This window comes from Atractosteus spatula, chromosome 20 (assembly GCF_055471065.1).
Source record: "Atractosteus spatula isolate fAtrSpa1 chromosome 20, fAtrSpa1.hap1, whole genome shotgun sequence".
Taxonomy (NCBI): domain Eukaryota; kingdom Metazoa; phylum Chordata; class Actinopteri; order Semionotiformes; family Lepisosteidae; genus Atractosteus; species Atractosteus spatula.
Window position 1 is genome coordinate 12,577,440 of NC_142725.1, and position 21,557 is coordinate 12,598,996.

Here is a 21,557-nt window from a genome sequence, read left to right on the forward strand (position 1 = left end):
TGTAAAATAAGGCTCTCTTTCTTACAAGCATAAATCATTTTCACATTCTGACCAACTACATCCTGGGTAGCTGCCCATGTTTCCTCTAGCAGCTTACACTGTCGTCTTTGGCTTTCCCTGCCGCAGAAGCACCTGATCCTTTTAATAAAAGGACTGTGCACTGGCTGTAGCCGCCTGGACAGAACGGAGATCATTACCTTCACTGCGATGATGAAGTCTGCCAAACTTCCCCAGACTGTGAAGACTCTCTCAGATGGTAAGGCTCTCTGTAGCATCTTCAACGTTCTGGTTTTGTCATGTGGTCAAGTGCAAACAGATAGAGAAGATGAGCTTTGAGAGATAATTTTGAGGACATATGGAAACGTTCAGACTCCTCCAACTGTTTTGGGATAAATCAAAGTCTGTTTGCAAATGGCTAGTTATAAGAACTGCATACATCAAAAAACAAGACAAAGTTCCATATTTATTGACAGTACTGATCTGTACTGAACGTTATGCTCACAGAAGAAATTAGCTTTAAAATTCTTATACATCTGCTTTAACACATACAGGGATTGCTCAGCGATCTTTTGAGTTTTCAGTCGCGTCATTTGTATTGGGTGTGTAAAGCCTGCAATCATAAAAATAATCAGCCCCTCGCATTGCTCATTCTTCTCTCTTGTGTGCCTGCAAGAGAACATGAGGAAATGTATTATGTAAGATTTGGCTTTGTTCTAAAACGGAGTCCCAAAAGAAAGCTGTCGCTAAAAAAGACCTTGTGAAATTCTGTACTAAACTAAGGTTCTGACCTTGTTTTAAATGGCATCTGGTTAATTAGATGCCTGAATTAACTTTGGTCTGTGGAGCTGATTTGCAGTTGTGTTCTGTTGGTGTTCAGGCCAGTCTTGGAGAGAATAGTGTTGCTGTGCTTACTCCTGAGTGTGAGGTTTGTGTGTTGGTGCTTCAAATCCTCCGTTTACTTAACTAGCCTCAAAGCTCAGTGTTTGTGTGCATAATACAGGGTGATGAAGCTGGGAAGAGTTCCAGCAGATGAATGTTGAAAACTCTGTGGGCTGGACAGCTTACACAAGACAGGACAATTCACTTCCAGATGAATCCATTTCAAATCGGTTGTCTGGCTGTTTTTGATGGCGTTCCCCACACACCCCCACCAAGCTGTCTTTCCGATTTGGTCTGTCAGGTTCAGGTTTCACGCTGTGCATCAGCAGTACGGATGGGCAGTCAGTATCCATCCCTCGGTCTCATAGTTGTTTTTAGTCTATGGACCTTGCACCAGGGGCTGTGCACTGGCACAATCACGGGGGCCCTGGCTTCAGTTCCAGACACGGGGGCTGTCTGCACTGAGTTTGTATGTTCTCCCCGTTTACTTAACCAGCCTCAAACATTTTTGTGTGGGTTTCCTCCAGGTGCTCCGGTTTCCTCCCATAGTCCAAAAACATCTCGGCCTTTTGGCTGAGATCAAGTGTAGTCCTGGTCGGTTAATTGACTTTTGGGAAAATTGGCCGTTGCTGTGAACTGGCTCCTCTAGTCAGTTTGGGGGGGGCCTGCGGTGAACTTGTCGTGTCCAGGGGGTACCCTGCTTTGTGCCCGTTGCTTGCTGGGATAGGCTCCAGCTCGCCCACAGCCCTGAGTTGGAAGAAGCAGCTAGAAGGTGGGTGGGTATGGCGCCTGTGTTGGGTCTGTACCCGGCCAGTCTCTACCTTGCTTGCGTTAATCATTCAGCAGTTTTTCTGGAGATGCCAAGCTCATTTTGGAGTCCTCCAGGAGTCTCTGAGACAAAGCCAGCAATCCTTGTAGGCAAAATGCCACAACGAAGATCTCAAATGTAAACCAAACCCCAGTGAAACTAAAACTTGCTTTAGTGGTAAGACCCACCGAATCGTTTTGCAGCACAATACATCAATAACACAATGTCTAGCAGACCAGTATTAGAACACTGTTCTTTTTTATCAGCTGCTTAATATTTGTGCACTTATTAAAGCTCAGATGTCTAGACAATGTCCTGTCAGAAGTTATTAACCTCTTTTTATTCTGCCAGGCCCAAGGCTCACAGAAAGAAAGCTTTGGTGCACTGTGTGTGTCAGATGGAATCTGTCATCTCTCATTCCTGTGCTGGGTGGGTGGGTGTGAGTGACAATACCCACTCCAGGCTCTGTCTCACAACTGCTGTATTTCAGTGGAAGACCAGAAGGAGCTGCCTTCCCCGGTGAACCCTGAGCTGAGACAAAAGGAGGTCCAGATGAACTTCTTCAACCAGCTGACCTCGGTCTTCAACCCCGACGTGACCCTGCTGGCCTCCCCTTCCACCCACACACAGGTCAGTTCCGACTGGGGAACGGGAGTCTTCTCCGCAGGATGCTAGTTCAGCAAACTACTCCCATCGCCAACGTTCCCTTTGCAGCGCACGGACAGTGTGTCGTCGAAGGTATTTGGGGAATACAAATCTATTTTTGTGTTGTGCAGCAGTGTGTTTTAAAATATTTGTCGTGTTGACAAGCGGTGCTAAAAGGTGCCTTAGCAATTTTACATGACGGAAATGCATTCATATCACAGACTTCTTCTTGTAATAAAATTTACTGGAAGTGCCTAGGCTTTTAATGAAATTGCCTTTGCCGTTTAGAAGGGTTACAATCAAGAGGAGAGCATTAGGCTCCTCTTGTCAGTTTAGTAGTTGCTGATTGATCCATACATCTTATCCAGTCGCTCCATGAAAGAATCCCAAGTTGTTTCCTTCCACAACACTGCTTGAGAGCTTCTTTTACGCTCCCACAGACTCTCAGAATAGAAAATCGGACTCTGAATAGACTCTTCAGACCTCAGGAATCCAGGAGGTTTTAGTGCTAATCATGTAAATAGCAAATAAGAGAGAATTCAAAGAATAGAGGCCAAATAGTGGTTATCCTGAATTTAAAAAATCATTTTTAGCAATTCTATTACTGCTGTGATATGAAGCGTCTAGTGTGTGCTTTGGAAGGACTATAGTTTTAACATGAATTCACCCAGATTGTGCCTAGCCTCTTCATCCGCTGTGATTATCTCCTTGTCAGCTGTGGTTAATGCTGTTGCTTGGTCTGTCTGGGCAGGCGGAAAGTGATGGTGACGATCAGGCAACTGCAGACCAAGCTACACAGGCCAAAATGAAGAATGCCTTTATTTCCCAGAATGTGGCAAGTTTACAAGAGCTGGGTGAGTTCAGCTGTTGTTTGGCGTAAATATCTGTATTTATTGGTATCAACCTTCTACGTTTTTGTCCAAGAAATACCATTTTGATGTGAAAAAGATTCACGAGGTATGTTCCAAAAAATTATTAATAAAGTCTGTTAATTTTCTGAATTGAAAAATATTTTAAATATACCCAGACAATAAACTATATTTGTATAGAGTTTAGAGTAAGTGTTGTAATAGCTATTATTTGCAAAGGAAAAAGTAAGTTACTTTTCATCTTGGAATTGACCTTTCCTTGTTCCTATGGAACTTGTATGCTGATGCAGTTCCTTGCTCTTATATATTGTTCACAGGGCTTGTTACTAAAAGTTCTTATTTTGACGTGGTGGATAATTGAAAATGGGCATTGTAATTGTTTTGCACAATTTTAAGTTTTCCACATTCTGTTCCACTAAAGATTCAGAGGTACCAAAATGTCATAAATCTGACAAACGCTAGTGTGTTCCGCACAAGCATCCAGCTGATTTTGTCTGATCGGGTCCTTTAGGGGCTGGAGGGGGCTGGTATGTTGCGGGTGTGTCCTGTGCCAGATGTGTAGATGTGCAGGAGTGTAGCGCGCTGTGTTCTCCACAGGAGGCTCGGAGAAGCTGCTGCGTGTGTGCCTCAACCTGCCGTACTTCCTGCGCTACATCAACCGCTTCCAGGACGCTGTCTCGGCCAACTCCTTCTTCATCATGCCAGCCACAGTAGCAGACGCCACAGCCGTGCGCAACGGGTGGGTACTGGCCTTCGCCAGGCAGCAGCGCAGAGCCTCAGATCGCTCTTGACTTGAGAACGAGGAGACCGTCGAGCCCATCTAGTCTTTTCTGTAGCTGATTGATCCAGTGGTTTAATCCAGCTGTTTCTTACATGAAAATCAAGTACTGGCTTCACCCCTGGGGTTGGGTAATAATAATAATTAATAATTGCTTACATTTATATAGCGCTTTTCTGGACAATCCACTCAAAGCGCTTTACAGGTAATGGGGATCCCCTCCACACCCACCAGTGTGCAGCCCCACCTGGATGTTGTGACGGCAGCCATAGTGCACCAGAATGCTCCCCACACCAGCTCTCAGTGGGGAGGAGAGCAGAGTAATGAAGCCAATTCAGAGATGGGGATTATTAGGAGGCCATGATTGGTAAGGGCCAAGGGGAAATTTGGACAGGACGCCAGGGTTACACCCCTACTCTTTTCAAGAAACGCCCTGGGTAGTTTGTTCCATACTCCCACAACCCTTTGGGTATGGGGGAAACTGTTTTCAAGTTTATCATTTGAAACAATGCTCTAATCTTGCAAGATAAATCCCGAGGGCGGAGAGCTGAGCTCTTCTGTGTCGCTTCTGTGTCGATGTAGGTTTCATTCGCTTGTGATAGATGTGACAATGGCCCTAGACACGCTGTCTCTGCCTGTGCTGGAGCCCCTGACTCCTGGAAGATTATTAGATGTGACTGTTCTTGCCCTCAGCTGTCTCTATGCAGGTAGGTTATGGTTTAATATGATTTTCTCCTTGTGTTGTTTTTTAAAACGAATATTAATGTTCTGTAACATACTGTAGTTCATGGATATTTAGATAAGATCACTTTTATGGGCCATATACAATTTTCTTGTATTAGGAATTTGTCTTGCTCAACATGAGACACGCAGACACAGACGGAGAGAAGCTTGGGGTCAGAGCACAGGGTCAGCCATTTATACGGTGCCCCTGGAGCAGTTGGGATTAAGGGCCTTGCTCAGGGGCCCAACAGAATAGGATTCCTCTGCCAGCCACAGGATTCGAACCAGCAACCTTCCAGCCACAGGCACAGATTAGGAGTTCATACTAACCAACGCTGAGCATAGTTTTACAGTTTTGCATAGCAATATATCCGTCTGTTATTAAGGCCACTGGTAATTGTATACAGATTTTGTTTACAGTCTTTGGTATGTGACCACTGATTAAACATGGAATTACATTTTTACAAGTACCTGATTTATGGTTTAAAACATCAAAGTGGTTAACTCAAAAGAAACAGTTGACTCAAAGCTTACTGACAGTGGGATTCTAGTTGGTTATGAAATATACACCTTGCATTGGATGTCTGTTTTCATTCAGTGGCCTGAACCCTCCAAGGAATTGTGGACGATAAAAACTAGTATTCTTTTGGTGCTAAAGACGTTTAAGACCACTAACAATAGCATTAGTTTGGTAATGCAGTAATGAGGGGTTTAGGAGATTCACCCCATCACAGCTTGCCATAAATTTTCATTAAGTACTGCGGTTCATTCCTTTCATTTTCATCAAAAAATCAATCCTGCTTTCTTCTCAGGTGTTAGCGTAGCCACCTGCATGGCCATTCTGCATGTTGGTAGCGGTCTTCAGCTGCGCACTGCCTCCACCGGCTCCAAGGAGGAAGACTATGAGAAAGATGCTGCTACAATAGTCCAGAAATGTGTCAGTATTCTCCCATCGACTGCATGTCTTCTGTCCTGACTGCTAATGCTTGTTCATGAAGCTGACCTCTAAGCCTTTGAAGACTTAAAAATGCACTGTGCACAATTGGCATTAAGTACCATAAACATAAGCCGCTTCCCAGTAACTGGAAATGTATTCACGGTTCAGTACAGGAGAGTATATTAGGCACAGCACTATCTCAGTCTTGGAGCTTTGCATTGTTGGCAGTTGAGGTGTATGAGTTCTGCTTGACAGTGTGTGTCTGAAGAATGATTGTGCTTTACAGTCTGATTCATAGATCATAAGCCTGTACCTGGACCGTGGATCCAGGATGTTTAGTACTGTGTAATCCAGTCAGAGTGCTTTGCTGATTTTTTCCAATATTTTTTGTAGGTCTGTGCTTATTTCTTTTTACACCTAGTTGTCAAAGAATATCGCAGTCTGAACTAAATGTAAACAAATTTTGTTCCCCAACAGCTTGAAATTTATGACATGATTGGACAGGCTATTAGCAACTCCCGTCGAGCAGGTGGTGAGGTTAGTTGTTGCAGACTTTTTTTTTTACTTATTAGCCACGACAGAAATAAAGTATACAGACATACCACACGGGGGAGGTCCTGTTCACGGCTGGAATTGGAATCTTAAATATCAAGACACATTTACAGCTTTGTGTTGGAGGGCAGTAGATGTGACTTTCTAACATTCACAACGTGGTCTTAAAGGAATACATAAGTGATTTATTGATAACTTGTTTCAGTGCCTTATTAATGATTACATCAAAACACAAATCCAATTGATTAAGCATGAATGTAGTTTGAAAGAAATCTCAATTTCCATTCCCTGTAGTATGCTATCTGAATTGAAGAGAGAGAATGCAGCAAATATGAATGCCCTGTTTTGTTGCAAATAGTCCTAGTAATTTTGCTTTCTTCTTACAGCATTATCAGAACTTCCAGCTTCTGGGAGCATGGTGCCTGCTAAACAGCTTGTACTTGATCCTGAACCTCAGCCCCACTGCCCTGGCTGATAAGGGCAAGGAGAAGGACCCTCTGGCTGCCCTGCGTGTCCGGGACATCGCCGCCCGCACTAAGGATGGGGCGGGATCACCCAAGCTGGGGCCGGGGAAGGGGTATGCTTGAAAACCCCATTACAATCCTCGGAATTCATTTCTCAGATAGTCTTCTAGAGAGGCACAAGAGTACTGAATATTGACACGGTACAGTCTTGTGTTCTGTTGATAGCTCCGGTTTCATCTCAAATTAAGTGTATGCTTCAGTGAGTAAGAACATGTTCAGTGACTGCCTAGTTCTAGTAGTCTGATTGTTTTACATTATTTTGAATATTAAGCTCTCACATGTGCAAGTTTTGAAGTTTAATGTTTTTTTGTGATTGTAGACATCAAGGATTTGGAGTTCTTTCTGTAGTCCTGGCCAACCACGCCATAAAACTGCTCACGTCACTCTTCCAGGATTTGCAAGTAGAGGCACTGCACCGGGTGAGTGCAGCTGAGAGCCTGCGTGGCGGCTGGTTTTCCAGGGAGTCTCGGAAAGCAAACTAGCAACTGACGGCTTTACCTTCACAGGACTGGTCGAGCGATGGCCCTCCGGCAGAGCTCAACATCATGGCCCAGAGCACCTCCATCCAGAGGGTGCAGAGACTGATCGACTCTGTGCCCCTCACCAACTTGCTTTTCACTCTGCTGTCCACCTCCTACCGAAAGGTGACAAGATCGCTTGTGTTTTGTAAGCTGTTGCATCAAAAGTGGCATCTATATGCAAATGCATACAATATTAGAAAAGGGAAATTCTTAAAGCAGTGCAGTCCTTGCGTGCTTACATTCCTACTGTTGTCAGGCAGGATGCACCAGAAAAAACTCTCCAGCACCTCTGTTAGTCTGCTCCAGTTTGTACTCTGCATTTTTTTGCCATTGTACTCCTGTTAGGTCCACTCATTCTAAAACGAGAGGGCTCAGAATGAAGGCTATACAAACCCCCATCTTGTTCTTTCCAGGCCTGTGTCCTCCAGCGCCAGAGAAAAGGTTCAGTGAGCAGTGATGCCAGTGCCTCCACAGACTCCAATACATACTACGAGGATGACTTCAGCAGTACAGAGGAAGACAGCAGTCAAGGTACTTGCACAGTTTCAAGCTGGTTAACTTGCTCAGGGCCTAACTGATACAAAAAATAATGAAAGAAGGATAGCTATACCCTCCTCCCCCCCTTGGCTTCAAGAAAGCTTTGCTCTGTTTTCCTGTGGTTTAGTCCAGCTCTCCTTGGGGTCTGAGCCATGTCCTGAAATGAATCTCCGTGCTGTGTATTGCAGATGATGACAGTGAGCCCATCTTGGGCCTGTGGTTTGAGGAGACAATCTCTCCCAGCAAAGAGAAGGTGGCCCCACCCCCACCTCCTCCCCCACCCCCACTGGAGACGTCCCCCCGGCTGAAGAGTCCCAGCAAGCAGACTGCTGGGGAGAACGGCAACATCCTGGCCAGCCGCAAGGATCCGGAGCTGGTGAGAGCCCTGACGTTTTCTTTCGGAATGCCATTTAACATTCGAACTTAGGGGTAATAAAATTAGTTGAAGGAAGATCATTTTTGACTGTTTATGTGGGCAAACTGTGTACACATGGCTCGTCTGATTGATGAAATGATGTGGTTTGAAATGTCGGGGTTGTCCCTTTCAGTTTTTAAGCCTGGCCTCCAGCATTCTGAACTTCATCACCACCTCAATGCTGAAATCCAGGAACAACTTCATTCGCAACTACCTGAGTGTGTCTCTGGCAGAGCAGCACATGGCCACCCTGGCCAGCATCATAAAAGATGTAGACAAGGACGTCAAGGGTGAGCTTTAAACAGTGCTGTAGATAGACACTTGAACAGAGGCTTTATTCATTTCTATCTGGAGACCTTCAAGTGTTGACAAGTGAAAAGGCATGATTCAGTTTTCCTTAAGGATACAACTGTCAATTTCCAAACTACTGCCTGCTTTCCTCTTACATGCATAGAGTACTACTTGTAATCTTTAAATTTTGAAGACATCCTGCTGTCTTACTGTTTACTTTTAAGTTGCCAGTTGAAAATATTTCTCTAATGGAGTTGCTCTCGTCATCACATGAGTTTATTTGGTTGAGTCCATTTCTTTTCTTACCAAATTCAGTTTCTCCTTAACCGCAGGGTCATCTGATGAAGAGTTTGCATCTGCTCTTTATCACTTCAACCACTCACTGGTGACGTCTGATCTGCCTTCACCAGCACTGCAGGTAAGGCACAGTGTATTTGGTTAAGCGCAGAGCGTGTAATGGTGAGCTTTAAAGATCTTTTTGCTGTTTGCACTTGTGTAATCTGTTTAGATGTTGGAATAGCAGCAAAGGATCAATAACCAATGCAGTCCTTTTGTTTCCATTGCATTTGCTGGTTTAGTTTTTCGTTAATGTTCCTTTACAGGATGAGAACGTCAGCTGAATTCTACGCACAAAACAAAATTGGCCAACCTGCACAGGATTCTGTAAATGATTTAAACCCTTGCCTGATGCAGCCCATTAAACTGCTTCATTTCTCTTCCTTAGAACACCCTTCTGCAGCAGCTGGGAGTAGCGCCTTTCTCCGAGGGGCTGTGGCCTCTGTACATTCAGCCCCAGTCTCTCTCGGTGCTCTCCAGGCTGCTGCTCATCTGGCAGCACAAGGCCAGTGTCCAGGGGAACCCGGACGTGCCGGAGTGCATGAAGGTCTGGGAGAGGTAGGATGCCCTCACAGCCGCTGACCGTGCCGCCTTGTCCTTCATGCACAGTGCCTAACAACACCAGGTCAAAAAGCAACCGTTGCAATCAGTGGCTTTTTCATTCCTTCAAGAAAGTCCAAACAATAATGGCCAAAGTGTGAGCCAGGTGTAGAGACCCAGTTAAACACTTATCCCAGCCAGCCTGTCTTGGGGAAGCAGGCAAATGCAAGCAGAGCATTCAGATTCCGCACAGAAAGCACCGCCCATTCTCAATGCCCTGATCAGAGCCCACAGCCCAGCTCTCACGTGTCTGCACTTCCCTGTGCTCGCGTAGGTTCGTGGGGACGCTGAAGCAGCACGCCCTGCAGGGGGCGATGCCGAGCGACGTGGAGGACCTGAATGTGGAGCACCTCCAGCTGCTGCTGCTCATCTTCCACAGCTTCTCGGAGAAGGGGCGGGGCAGCGTGCTGGCCATGTGCACGCAGGCCATCGCCGAGGTGGCCGCCCGCGTCGACACGCAGCTGCACGCCGTGCCCCTCCACCTGGCTCGCATTTTGCTGGTCTTCGACTACCTGCTGCATCAGTACTCCAGAGTCCCCATGTACCTGTTTGAGCAGGTAGGAGGCGCTCTGCATTCCCAGATGACCCCAAACGTCCTGCTGTGTTCGTGGGCCTTTAGGTCGGTTTTGTAGTGATATCAGTGAGGGTCGTGGACGTGCTTTTAATACCGGGAACTGGAGGCCCTTCTTTACCCAAAGGGATGCTGAGATCCCTGGCTTAGTTCCCTACTAAGTACTTGATGGGTCAGACGTGCCGACTGGCTTAATCCTGCTTATAACTGTTTTTATGAGGGTCCTGGATGAAGGGAAGGGTTATCTGTGGTTGGTTCTGCTCAAAGTTTCATGGGGACACCTTTCACACATCATTTCAGTCACAGTTCTTATGGGGCTCAGTATCCTGGCAACAATCACACATTAGATCCTATTTTTGAAAAAGAACCCATGGCTTTAAATGAAGGATCAGATCTTAAGTCCTTTTAAGTCCTCTTTCCTGATGTGACTCTGCAATATAGAGAAGTTTTAACAGACGGGAATGAAAAATCTTTTTGGGAAGGATCAAGACATGCTCTTTGTGTTTCCAGGTCCAGTATAACCTGCTTACTCCCCCAGTGGCTGGGGGCACTCCCGGCCAGGAGGGGAGCAAGCGCAGCACAGCTCCTCTCTACTACGGCTTCAAGGAGGTGGAGGAGAACTGGACAAAGCACTGCCCGGCAGGTAGGCAGCGTCCTCACTTTACAACTTATTCTTTCCTGATCGCTTACTAGTTACTTGGTGTTGTGGCGTTGGAAGTTTCAGTTCTTGAAATTCCATGATACTTGTATAGGAGTTGAGGGTATGCTTACGTTCTGCAGCATAGCCAAGATTATCTCAAAGAAGCCATTGGTTGTCAAGACGCAGTTGTTTATTGGTAGAAATTAACTGGTGCTTTTATCTTTTGTGCAGATTCCACACCTCAGCCTAAATTCTACTGTGTCCTTTCACCCGAAGCATCAGAAGATGACCGAAGCCGCTTGGACAGCTCGGTAAAACACACTAATCCCACCCTTAATGATTTATACTGAAAGGATTTCGAATTCTAACAAGCTTGTTTTAAAATGTAGGTTTTACTATCCGGAAAGCAAACATTGTAAAGTCCAGAGTTGTAACAACTTTATCCTTAGAATATTTTATCCATAATTTATTCATAGTTCTTTATCTTTCCTGTTCAGAACAGAATTTGACTTTTAATGACTCGTTTTGTGAACCGCTGCTCTTGAATTAAAAAACAGGGTCTTTCATGACTGACATGGGTTTCCATTTGTACAGGTGTTCCAGGTCCTGTTTAACAGAGCGGCAAAGTATGATGAGCTGTACTCCTACCTGATTTCCCTCCTGTCTGCTGGCTCACAGTTCGACATGACCAGGAGGCAGGAGAACAAAACGATCACACCTCTGGTAAGACCACCAGCCTGGTGGCTTCAACAATGAACAGTTTCTCTTTAAGCATGTATGTGAATTGTTGGAATACTGCAATGATTGTACTTGGTGCTGTTGAGATCACATGTTTCTGCAGAATTAAAAAAAAAAAGCTAAAACTCTGGAATGGACTAATGTCCATTTCTGTTTCCATTCTGGAAAGTGTACGTCTTTGTAGTATACGCCCTGCAATTTACACACGGCCATGCAGATTGCCTTGTCCTGTGGTAGTGTGTGCTGAGCAGTTTCGTAGTCACCGATTTCTAAACGCGTCTTAAAACATTTGTGGATGGTCTTCTACTGTGACCTTTCCATCGGCTGTAGCCACTTTTCTGATTTGTGGAATGCTTCATTCCGTTCGGAGCATGACGCCAGTCTTGCATCTCGCTGTGCTGCAGGAGGCCTGCTCCCTCCAGTACTACTTCCTCATTCTGTGGCGGATCCTGGGCATCCTGCCGCCTTCCAAGGCCTACATCGACCAGCTGAAACCGAGCGCCAGCGACCCCAGCGAGAGCGACATCCTGCACACCCTGCGCTGGTCCTCCAGGCTCCGCGTCAGCACCTACGTCAACTGGATCAAGGTAAGCAGGGTTGCCCACTGGGTGTGGTGGGTGGGTGCGTTTCTCACGCTGTTTCTCAGCGTAGCATTGAAAAAGGTAATATGCCATTGCTGTAATAAGTTTAAATGACCCCTCCCTCGTGCCCATAGCTTGCTGAAACGAGCTCCAGCTGCCACATGACCCTCAGGAAGAAGCACTTAGAAAATGAATAGATTGACTTTAAAATTGACAACACCAGCAACTTGAGCCCTTTTCCTTACTAAGGAATGTTGCATTTGGTTTCTGAGCAGGCCCCAAGAATTTGATAGATTGTTAGGCCCTTGGAATGAGGCAGCTTTGTTATCATTATCTGTCTGGTCACACCTCTTTGGAATGAGGTCAAATATTTATATATATTTTTATCCTTGATTGCAGGAGCACCTTATTAAACAAGGAATGAAACCGGAGCACGCTGCCTCTCTGATCGAAGTGGTGTCGGCCAAGTGCAGCGCTGTGAAGTACGATGTGGAGCTGGCAGAGGAGTACATCGCTCGGCAGGTGGGCCTTATTTCAAGAGCCGTCAGGCTGTATTTGTGCCTCCGTCTGCATCTGTTGTCAAAAAACAAATCACTCTCCTGAATCCTTGGCAGCACAAGACAGTTCTGTTGTGATGCACTCCCCAGTTTTGTTTTTGGAGCCCATGCTCTTACTTGTGTGCGGTAGAATCAAAACTGTGTTTTTCATGCTGACAAATAGAGATGTTTGTGATTACTGCTCAATATAGGAGTGCTTCCGTAAATAAAGAAGTTGGCAAAATGTTTTGAAAGTTTCTAAAGAAGCTAAATGTCTAAGTACAGTAAATACAGGGGTAAATTAAGTGGAGTTGCATGAGGTGTTTAATGAATAGGTGACATTGACATAAAACATTTGTTCATGCCAGGCGCTGACTTAAGTCTTTGCCCTCTCCAGATCTCTTCATTCTGCTGTATCGATCCCAGCGCCATCCTGCCTCTCCAAGTGCCCAACCTGCAGACAATTTACACCCTGGACGCAGTCATCTCCAAGGTGCAGGTCTCGCTGGACGAGCACTTCTCTAAAGTGGCCGCCGAGACCGACCCCCACAAGTCCTCCGAGATCACCAAGAACCTGCTCCCCGCCGCGCTGCAGCTCATCGACACCTACACCGCCTTCGCCAGGTCAGCTGCTGCGGATTTCCAAGAGTCTTCAGCTGGCCCGGTTGGACCGCTGGTTAGATCAGGACAACAGATTCAGCTTGATCAGCTCCAGGCCCTTTCTTAGCGTCCAGCTTGAGGTTTAGACTGGGAAACGTGTTAAACTGTTCTTTCAGGAATTGTTAGGTTATGTTGGCCTGAGGCTCGCTTGATGCTTTTCTCTCGATGAGCTAACCGGCAAACGCCCTCGTCCTGTGCGACAGGTCCTATCTGTTGATGAGTCTCCCCGAGGAAGGAGAGAACAAGCGCTCGGAGGAGAAGCTGCAGGGTTACGCCGCTGTGCTGTCCATTGGGTCAACGCGCTGCAAAGCCAACGTGCTGGGTGAGTGCACCAGTCACCACCGCGGACATTTCAGAGGGCTTTTTTAGTTTTTCTTAGGTCATGTCCTGTTAGGAGTTTTTACACACCTCCTACCTCTGCCTTCTGCCCATACATATTGCATCTCTAGTGTTCATGTGTTTAAAAGCTTTACAGAAATAAGGGATTGGTTAATAATGGGGAACTGCAACGCTATTTCTGTATTTCAAGGTTGGAAGGAATCGGCACTGATGAGTGCATTTCAAATCACAATGAAAGTAAAATGTGCACCGTCATTTCCATAACAAAATAGGCTAAATTTCCAGGTGTGCACAGTGCTATATTACCATCTTTGTCTGTGATTTAGAACGAGGCAACCAAACGTAGTGACATGAAGCAGCCCTATTACATTGTAAACAAGCAGGCCTGTGAATACATCTCTTTTAATCCAATAGAAATATTACTTTTGATTTTGAGATGCCGTTGCCAACAAGTACCATTTGTTAACTGCACATTTCTGCGGTGTAATGTCTGCTGCACAACCTGTACTTATTCGCTCGTATATCGCATTAAATTAGTCATTACAGTGACTAGTGAGCAGGAAGGGCTGACTTTATGTCACAGTCCTCACAAACTCTCATTCCCACCCGTGGCGAGACCAGTGGTTTACGACTACATGGCAACCATACGGTACTTTCACAAAATTCACAATTTTGTGCGTAATTCAGAATTTGTCAAATTTTGCGATACTGTCGTCTAATTTGTTTTGTTACTGAGATTTAATAACTGGTCTGAGAAATTGGGACTGCAGTTCCCCTTTAACAATCCTACTGTTTTCATGAAATCTTTTTTGTGATGGAACCTATGTATGAGTAAGAAAGCATCTTTCCTTAACCACCCATTAAAATAACACAGGAGCCTAAGGCATGTTTGCGTATACACATTTATTGTGCGATTCCTAAGGTTCTTGTGATCACAGCAGTTTAAACAAAGCAAGCAAATCTGAATGTAGGAGCTGTCTTTTAAAAGCTTAGTTTAGCGACTTTGAGGGTTCCTTTGAGAGATAATCATTTGTTTAATTTGTGATAATATTGATTTTATTGTGCCATGGGTGTAAATTTATAAAGATGTGTTAACATATGGTGTGTTGGCTCTTTTTTGAGCCTGTTAATATGATATATAACGTGGATCCTGAGAACTTGCCTTGCAGTTCTGGTTTTGAGAGGGCAGCTCACAGGCACTGCAATGCCGTTCGTGTGTCTTAAATCCGTTTGCTTCCTCGTTGAAATGTATCGAGCTTCAGGAGCACCCTGACTGGATCTCCTGTGTTCTGTCTCTAGCCCAGCCTGTGATGCAGAATCTCCCCTCGGCTGTGCAGACCCTGTGTGACACCTGGAACAACATCAACACCAACGAGTTCCCCAACATCGGCTCATGGGTATGCGGATCGAGAGGAACTTTGAATTCTGGGGGACCTTTTTGAAAAGGGGAAATCTGACTTCAGAATTCTTTTTTTTGTCTCTGCCCAGCGAAACGCCTTTGCCAATGACACAATCCCCGCAGAGAGCTATATCAGTGCCATCCAGGCGGCGCATCTTGGCACGCTGAGCAACCAGAGCCTGCCCCTGGCCTCCTCGCTTAAACACATCCTGCTTTCCCTGGTGCGCCTCACGGGAGACCTCATTGTGTAAGTGTGCTGAACCCGTCCCTGGCATACCACACTTCGCTGCCCTCTGAGAATACTGGAAGACAAGTCATCTGCTCAGCAGCTTTTTGTTCAAATTTCGGCTCACGTCTTCTTGTGCTGGTTTTCTTCTGTTTATTGGTTTCATATTCCATATTCCACTTTTCCCATGTAGATTAGAAATATGCCTTCCCCTTCAGTTTTTTACCCGATACTCATGTGTGAGGTAGCGGTGGTTCTTATTTTCGGTCGCGACTCGTCTCTTGACCCGTTGACCCGGGCCTGCTGTCTCCTCTGCTGCAGCTGGTGCCCTGAGGACCTGAACCCCTCGCAGGTGATCCGCACGCTGCTGCCCCTGCTCCTGGAGACCAGCATGGAGAGTGTGGCCGAGGTCAGCAGCACCTCCCTGGAGAGGATCCTTGGCCCCGCGGAGTCGGACGAGTTCCTGGCCCGCGTCTATGAGCGGCTCATCACCGGCTGCTACAACATCATTGCCAACCACTCCGATCCCAACAGGTGATCTCATCAGCCAGTTATTGTTCCCAGTAGTTGAAAGATCTCAATAGTACTGCACCATAGGCAACCGCTACATTCTCATCATTCGTGCTTCATCAGTGTTAGAATTGCCTTTGTCTTTCTGAAATAGTCTTCTCTAATGAAGGGATAGCTGGTCATTCTGACACCAGTGCTTAATGTGGACCATTCTCCTGGACTTTACGCGAACTAAGCAAAGCATCTCCTGCTTTTACCTAAACTAAACAAGGTATCAACACAGTAAGCATTATAGCCGAAATGCTAAGACACTCTCAGCAATATTTTGTTATTCCTATTGCAAGGCATAGGGAGTAAAGTACACAGCTGGATGGTCTGAATTGGCTAACGTGATTGTAGTTTACAAGCTAGCCACTCAAGTTAAAAACAACTGTATGTGCAGTATATACAAGCACTGCACAATTCCAGTGGTTTCTGTGTCCTGTCTGGTGCTGAGCCTGATGAAAGTTCTTCTGTGTCTCAGTGGTCTAGACGAGTCTGTGCTGGAGGAGTGTCTGCAGTACCTGGAGAAGCAGCTGGAGAGCAGCCAGGCACGCAAGGCCATGGAGGAGTTCTTCTCGGACAGGTAACTCCCTCACCCTACCACTTCTTCCTCTCCTGTTGCTGAAGGGTGGATTGTGCAGGTGTGATGTGTTGTAGAACGTTGTGCAAAGCCATGCCACTTTGTAATAAAAACTGGGTTCTTTTACGTTTTGTAGTTCACTTTCATTGAAGTTGTATTGTCAATACGATCTATTTGAATCAAGGTTATATGAGGTGCTCCAGCAACCATTTCTATTTGATTTGTGTCTTGTCTGCAGATTGGAGTGCAGGTTTTTTATTTATAGTGACCAATTATACCCAAAGTCAGGAATCATGTTTGATTGTGTGTTTTCTATAGCTTAATCGTAAACAGTGCTTGTTGCTTAATTGTCCTGATTTTATTTTTTACTTATAAGGTCCTGTTGAAGAATTTGCTTTAGAATTAAAGCATTGTTTGATGGCACTGAGAAACTTTTTATCTTCCCATTTTTTTTCCTTTTCCAGTGGAGAACTAGTCCAGATCATGATGGCCACAGCAAATGAAAACCTTTCAGCCAAATTCTGCAACAGGGTTTTGAAGTTCTTTACCAAACTGTTCCAGCTCGGTGAGGATGATTTTTCTGTGAAGTCCTTGTAGGAGGTTGTTTCAGCTTGTATATGCATGGTTCATGATAAAATATACATCGTTAATGGTGTTAGTAAAGAAAGATTAAATTAGAATTAGAAATACATTTATTATTTAATAAAAATGCCTTTTGTCTCGCACAAAAGTTATGGTGAAAACCTTCAGTGCAGCAAAGGAGATATAAACTGTTGACTTTTTTTGTATGATTTGGTGAGCAATATTAACATCACTGATATAATACCAAATGTGGCAAAAAGAGATTTACTGGGGGGGGGAAAAACAACTGGAAATGCGTTCTTAGCATTTCAATGTGTCCTAGGGGAGAGAGAAATCATCAGCTGTTAATTAGTCTAACAGGGGTCTCCAACCCTGGTCCTGCAGAGCCCCAGTCCAGGTAGTTTTGCCGGTTGCCTGTTTTAATAGCTTGGCAGCACCTGTGAGCCATTAATGAAACAAGCAAGCAAAGTTTTGAGTTGAGAGAACTCTGCTCCTTCGGGGCTGAAGAGTACTTTTAGATCTCTAAAATACTTAATTTAACAGATCACCTGTTTACGTGATCGCAGTGGCTTTATCAGTGATTTAATGGTGACTTATAACACCTGCTGGATTGGAGCTCCTCAGGATTAGGGTTTGGGATCCCGCTCTGGGATGTTAGAGGAAACCCGTCGTGTGCCAGCGTGGCTTTTCACATCCGAGCTCGTTGTGCCTCCAGCGGAGAAGAGCCCGAACCCCAGCCTGCTGCGCCTGTGTGGCTCCCTGGCCCAGCTGGCGTGCGTGGAGCCTGCCCGGCTGCAGGCCTGGTTGACCCGCATGACGGCCTCGGCCCCCAAGGACTCGGACCAGCTGGAGACGGTGCAGGAGAACCGCCAGCTGCTGCAGCTGCTCACCACCTACATCGTCCGCGACAACAGCCAGGTGGGGGAGGGCGTGTGCACCGTGCTGCTCAACACCCTCATCCCCATGGCGACGGAGATGCTGTCCAATGGGGAGGGCGCCGGCTTCCCGGAGCTTATGGTTGTCATGGCGACGCTGGCCAGTGCGGGGCAAGGAGCTGGGCATCTGCAGCTCCACCGGGCAGCTGTGGATTGGCTGGCTAGATGGTGAGTAAAGCATAGGTGCATTGCACAAGGGTTTGCTAGGTCAAATTCTGGAGAGCTTTCATCAGCGCTGATAGTGACAAAAGAACCTCATGTGATTCTCCAGGTCAAACACTCAGTTTAGCCATCTGAGCAGGCTTTAATATGAGAAAATGTACCCAGGCTATAAAGTTTAAAAAGTGGAATCTCACTTTCTTGATGCAATTATGTAGAATTTCCTTTTTTAGGAATGGGCTTCATCAGAGATCAGGCAGTTTTGTATGTGTGTTTTTTTTAGGGTTTTAAAGTTGCTTTATTTTATTGACAGTAACTCTTTATTCGTTTTCCAGTAAAAAATACCTGACGCAGAAGAACGTGGTGGAGAAAGTGAGCGCCAATGTGACCCAGGGCAAGGTGAGAGCACAACACCGAGGCTAGACCGCACACCAGATTTACACTTGTTTTCCAGAAGAAGAAAAATTAATAAATACCATATAACCATTCGATCTATATGGAAGGGGTGTAAATGTTTTTTAAATAAACAAATCACATTCCAGAGAACAGTTTTATAACAAAAGGAAGGGTGCGACTGTGGGCCGTCTTTGTTGCAGCATGCCAGCATGCTGGAGTGCACCTGTCACGTCATCTCCTACCTGGCGGACGTCATGAACGCCCTGCGGCAGGGCGGCGGCCAGGGCTCCTCGCACCTGCTGGTGGAGGGAGAGGAGCGGGCCATCGAGGTGGACTCCGACTGGGTGGAGGAGCTGGCGGTGGAGGAGGAGGACTCGCAGGCTGAGGATTCGGTGAGGGATGGGCTGCTTGAGTCTGGAAGATAGACGTGGTGTTTTCTTGATCTGGTGTAACGGTTTAAATCCCAAATGGCACCTGAAGGGAACACTTAAAATTGACTGTATCTTGTGGGACACGCATTCCCTTAAGGGATTTTTGCAATGCCATCAGCAGTTGTAGGGAATGTTCATTGTATTCACAGCACCGGCATATTAAAATGAGAATTATTCTCAGTGTTGACATACAGCTGTGATTAAACCGCAGCACAAAATGAGGCAGACCTAACCCATGCATTTCCTGGGAACGTGGCATTAAGCATCAGGCAGGGCCTGACATAGGTCCATCTTGGAGAGGGCTGATATTTATAGGGTTTTTGAAACTGTGTGGTAGTTTTCGGAGTTTTTGTTCCAATTTTAATAGGGCAGATGTTGCATCTAAGCCATGTGTATTTTTAGCTGTGTGCTTATGACTTGTGGGTGGTGTTTGCATTTCCTAGGATGAAGACTCTCTCTGCAATAAACTGTGCACCTTCACCATCACACAGAAAGAGTTCATGAACCAACACTGGTAAGAGTTGTTGTATAATGTATTCCTACTTATTGTGAAAGATGTTCAGTAGGTTTGCCAGGAGCTTTTGCCCATACTCCTCTGCATAGGGTGAAATATAGCCTCAGAGTTTCTCAACTTGCCAATTCAAGTGTTTACTGTTTAAGTTCAATGCAAGAATTTGGATGTTAGACCCACTTTAATAAGGAACATTTTCCGTTCCTGTTGCGAGTCCCCTTGTGCTCTGTAAACCACACTGGTATCTTACACTCTTGTCTGTTGCCTCTGCAGGTATCACTGCCACACGTGCAAGATGGTGGATGGTGTTGGGGTTTGTACAGTGTGCGCCAAGGTGTGCCACAAAGACCATGAGATTTCCTATGCCAAGTATGGCTCCTTCTTCTGTGACTGTGGGGCAAAGGAGGATGGCAGCTGCCAGGTGAGGCTCCATACCACAGGGGAACTCTCCTATATGAGGATAGTGAACCTTTTTTTTTTAAGATTCTGATCTCAGGGATATATTCAAGCATGAATAACATTTCTCTTCCAACTTTCATGAAAAAAGAAGTCTTACAAATAGTTTTAGGCTATTGATTTCGTATCATTGGTAAGCGTCTTGTTTAAGTGACACTCATTTTATAAAAGATGTTGTGTTTCAATTTTTTATGACAACTTGCTTTTGCTATATATGCAACACTAAAAATAGTGCAAAGTAGTCAAAGAAGGATAACTGCTGAACTATGGAGCTACTTACTTAGAGCACACTTACTCTTGTACATTCCTGTGCATCGGCCATGTTGAATTTGTGAGTAGATGCAGTTGTGGGAAGTTCTTCGATAGAGGAGCAGGACACAGTCTTGTGCAGATCCAGGTTTTGTTGAGCTCAGTAAGGATAGCAGCACGTGTTGGGTCTGCCCCACAGAACAGCGAAACGAGAAGGGTTTACCGGCTCTTATATATAGTACCCAGGCTTAGAAAGAAGTTTGTTTCACACTTTGAACGTCCTATTTTACGACATTTCTGAGTGTCCTGTCCTCCCATACATGACAAAAGTTGCTTTTTCAAAAGACGTCATTTGATATGATTGCTTCTACTCTAAACACCTTGCAGAAGGAAATTAGCTGCTGCAGCTGTGAGTGCAAGTCAGTTTTATTCTGTCTTGACATACCGTTTGGTCAAGTCCCAGCGGTTACTCGAATATCTTCCACGCTGTGGTTCAGTAGTAATATTGTAGTGCTGGATATGTGCAGTATGTATATGTCGCACTTCAGCTGGGTTTTGCTTTGGAGAGCCTGGCGTGGAGCTCCTGGGTGCTGCCAGGGTGTAATCCTGCTGCCCGTCTGTGTGCCCCAGGCCCTGGTCAAGCGCAGCCCCAGCAGCGGCATGAGCTCCACGATGAAGGAGTCCTCGGCGTTCCAGAGCGAGCTGCGCATGCCCGAGAGCGCCATCCGGCACCAGAGCGCCTCGCCCGCCGACAAGGGCAAGGTCACCATCTGCGACGGCAAGGCCGGGGACGAGGAGAAGCCCAAGAAGAGCAGCGTGTGCAAGAACATCGAGGGCTGCCGGGAGGAGCTGCTCGCGCAGGTGGTGAGTGCTTGTTCCGCAGTTTCTTCCACAGCTGGACCTTGTTCTTCACCCCTTAAGGCTGGTGTGTGCTAGCCGTCTTAATAACCGTCTTAATGCCATGCCTTCGAGATATTGGCTGGGCCACAACCTTGGATAGGGCCTACACCCCTGTCTTCCAGTTCTCGGTCAGGGGGGGCTGTACCCCTGTCTTCCAGTTCTCGGTCAGGGGGGGCTGTACCCCTGTCTTCCAGTTCTCGGTCAGGGGGGGCTGTACCAGTGCCCTCCAGATCTCTCAAGGTCGGGAGGACTGTCTTCTGGATCTTGGATGGGGGCTAGACCCCTTTCCTCAGGATCTGGATCCGTGGGGACTGAACCCATGCCCGTCAGCTCTCTTATAGGGGTTGTATTTGGGTATCCATGCTCTTATATGGTTTCAAATCATTTATAATGCATCTTCTTTCACATTGAAACTTTACATCCCCTTGTATAAAGGCACCAGACATTTAATTATTAGGTGAAATGAACATTTAACCTGCTAGTCTGATGGTAAAAATGACTGATTTTTATATTTTGATTCATTTTGCCTCATAGAACAGTGTAAAAATGTAATAATGCTCGTTATGTTAAAAATCTAGGGTCTTGTTTCTATTTTGCGTGTGAGCTATGAGCGGCTTAATTGGATTGAATTTACTCCTTATGTGAAACTGAGTCACACCCAAGTACTTTTAAAACAGTGTCTTAATGTATCCAACAGGTTT

General features: G+C 45.8%; 1 protein-coding gene across 7 annotated transcripts in view; it reads left to right on the forward strand.

Annotated features, from left to right (window-relative positions):
* The window catches only part of ubr4 (ubiquitin protein ligase E3 component n-recognin 4), a 70,276-nt gene that overhangs the window by 2,944 nt on the left and 45,775 nt on the right, over positions 1-21,557 (forward strand). For all 7 annotated transcript variants that reach the window (XM_088937917.1, XM_088937919.1, XM_088937918.1 and 4 more), the window contains exons 4-37: positions 127-256; positions 2,178-2,317; positions 3,084-3,186; positions 3,799-3,940; positions 4,562-4,686; positions 5,515-5,639; positions 6,117-6,176; positions 6,578-6,768; positions 7,035-7,134; positions 7,222-7,359; positions 7,650-7,767; positions 7,962-8,149; positions 8,322-8,478; positions 8,812-8,897; positions 9,204-9,373; positions 9,690-9,972; positions 10,497-10,629; positions 10,858-10,937; positions 11,221-11,349; positions 11,769-11,951; positions 12,345-12,467; positions 12,879-13,105; positions 13,345-13,463; positions 14,780-14,877; positions 14,969-15,126; positions 15,427-15,639; positions 16,139-16,240; positions 16,702-16,802; positions 17,535-17,922; positions 18,249-18,312; positions 18,510-18,701; positions 19,184-19,254; positions 19,525-19,672; positions 20,587-20,820. In XM_088937917.1, coding sequence (XP_088794043.1) covers positions 127-256; positions 2,178-2,317; positions 3,084-3,186; positions 3,799-3,940; positions 4,562-4,686; positions 5,515-5,639; positions 6,117-6,176; positions 6,578-6,768; positions 7,035-7,134; positions 7,222-7,359; positions 7,650-7,767; positions 7,962-8,149; positions 8,322-8,478; positions 8,812-8,897; positions 9,204-9,373; positions 9,690-9,972; positions 10,497-10,629; positions 10,858-10,937; positions 11,221-11,349; positions 11,769-11,951; positions 12,345-12,467; positions 12,879-13,105; positions 13,345-13,463; positions 14,780-14,877; positions 14,969-15,126; positions 15,427-15,639; positions 16,139-16,240; positions 16,702-16,802; positions 17,535-17,922; positions 18,249-18,312; positions 18,510-18,701; positions 19,184-19,254; positions 19,525-19,672; positions 20,587-20,820 — 5,019 coding nt within the window. The remainder of the gene's footprint in view (positions 1-126; positions 257-2,177; positions 2,318-3,083; positions 3,187-3,798; positions 3,941-4,561; positions 4,687-5,514; positions 5,640-6,116; positions 6,177-6,577; positions 6,769-7,034; positions 7,135-7,221; positions 7,360-7,649; positions 7,768-7,961; positions 8,150-8,321; positions 8,479-8,811; positions 8,898-9,203; positions 9,374-9,689; positions 9,973-10,496; positions 10,630-10,857; positions 10,938-11,220; positions 11,350-11,768; positions 11,952-12,344; positions 12,468-12,878; positions 13,106-13,344; positions 13,464-14,779; positions 14,878-14,968; positions 15,127-15,426; positions 15,640-16,138; positions 16,241-16,701; positions 16,803-17,534; positions 17,923-18,248; positions 18,313-18,509; positions 18,702-19,183; positions 19,255-19,524; positions 19,673-20,586; positions 20,821-21,557) is intronic.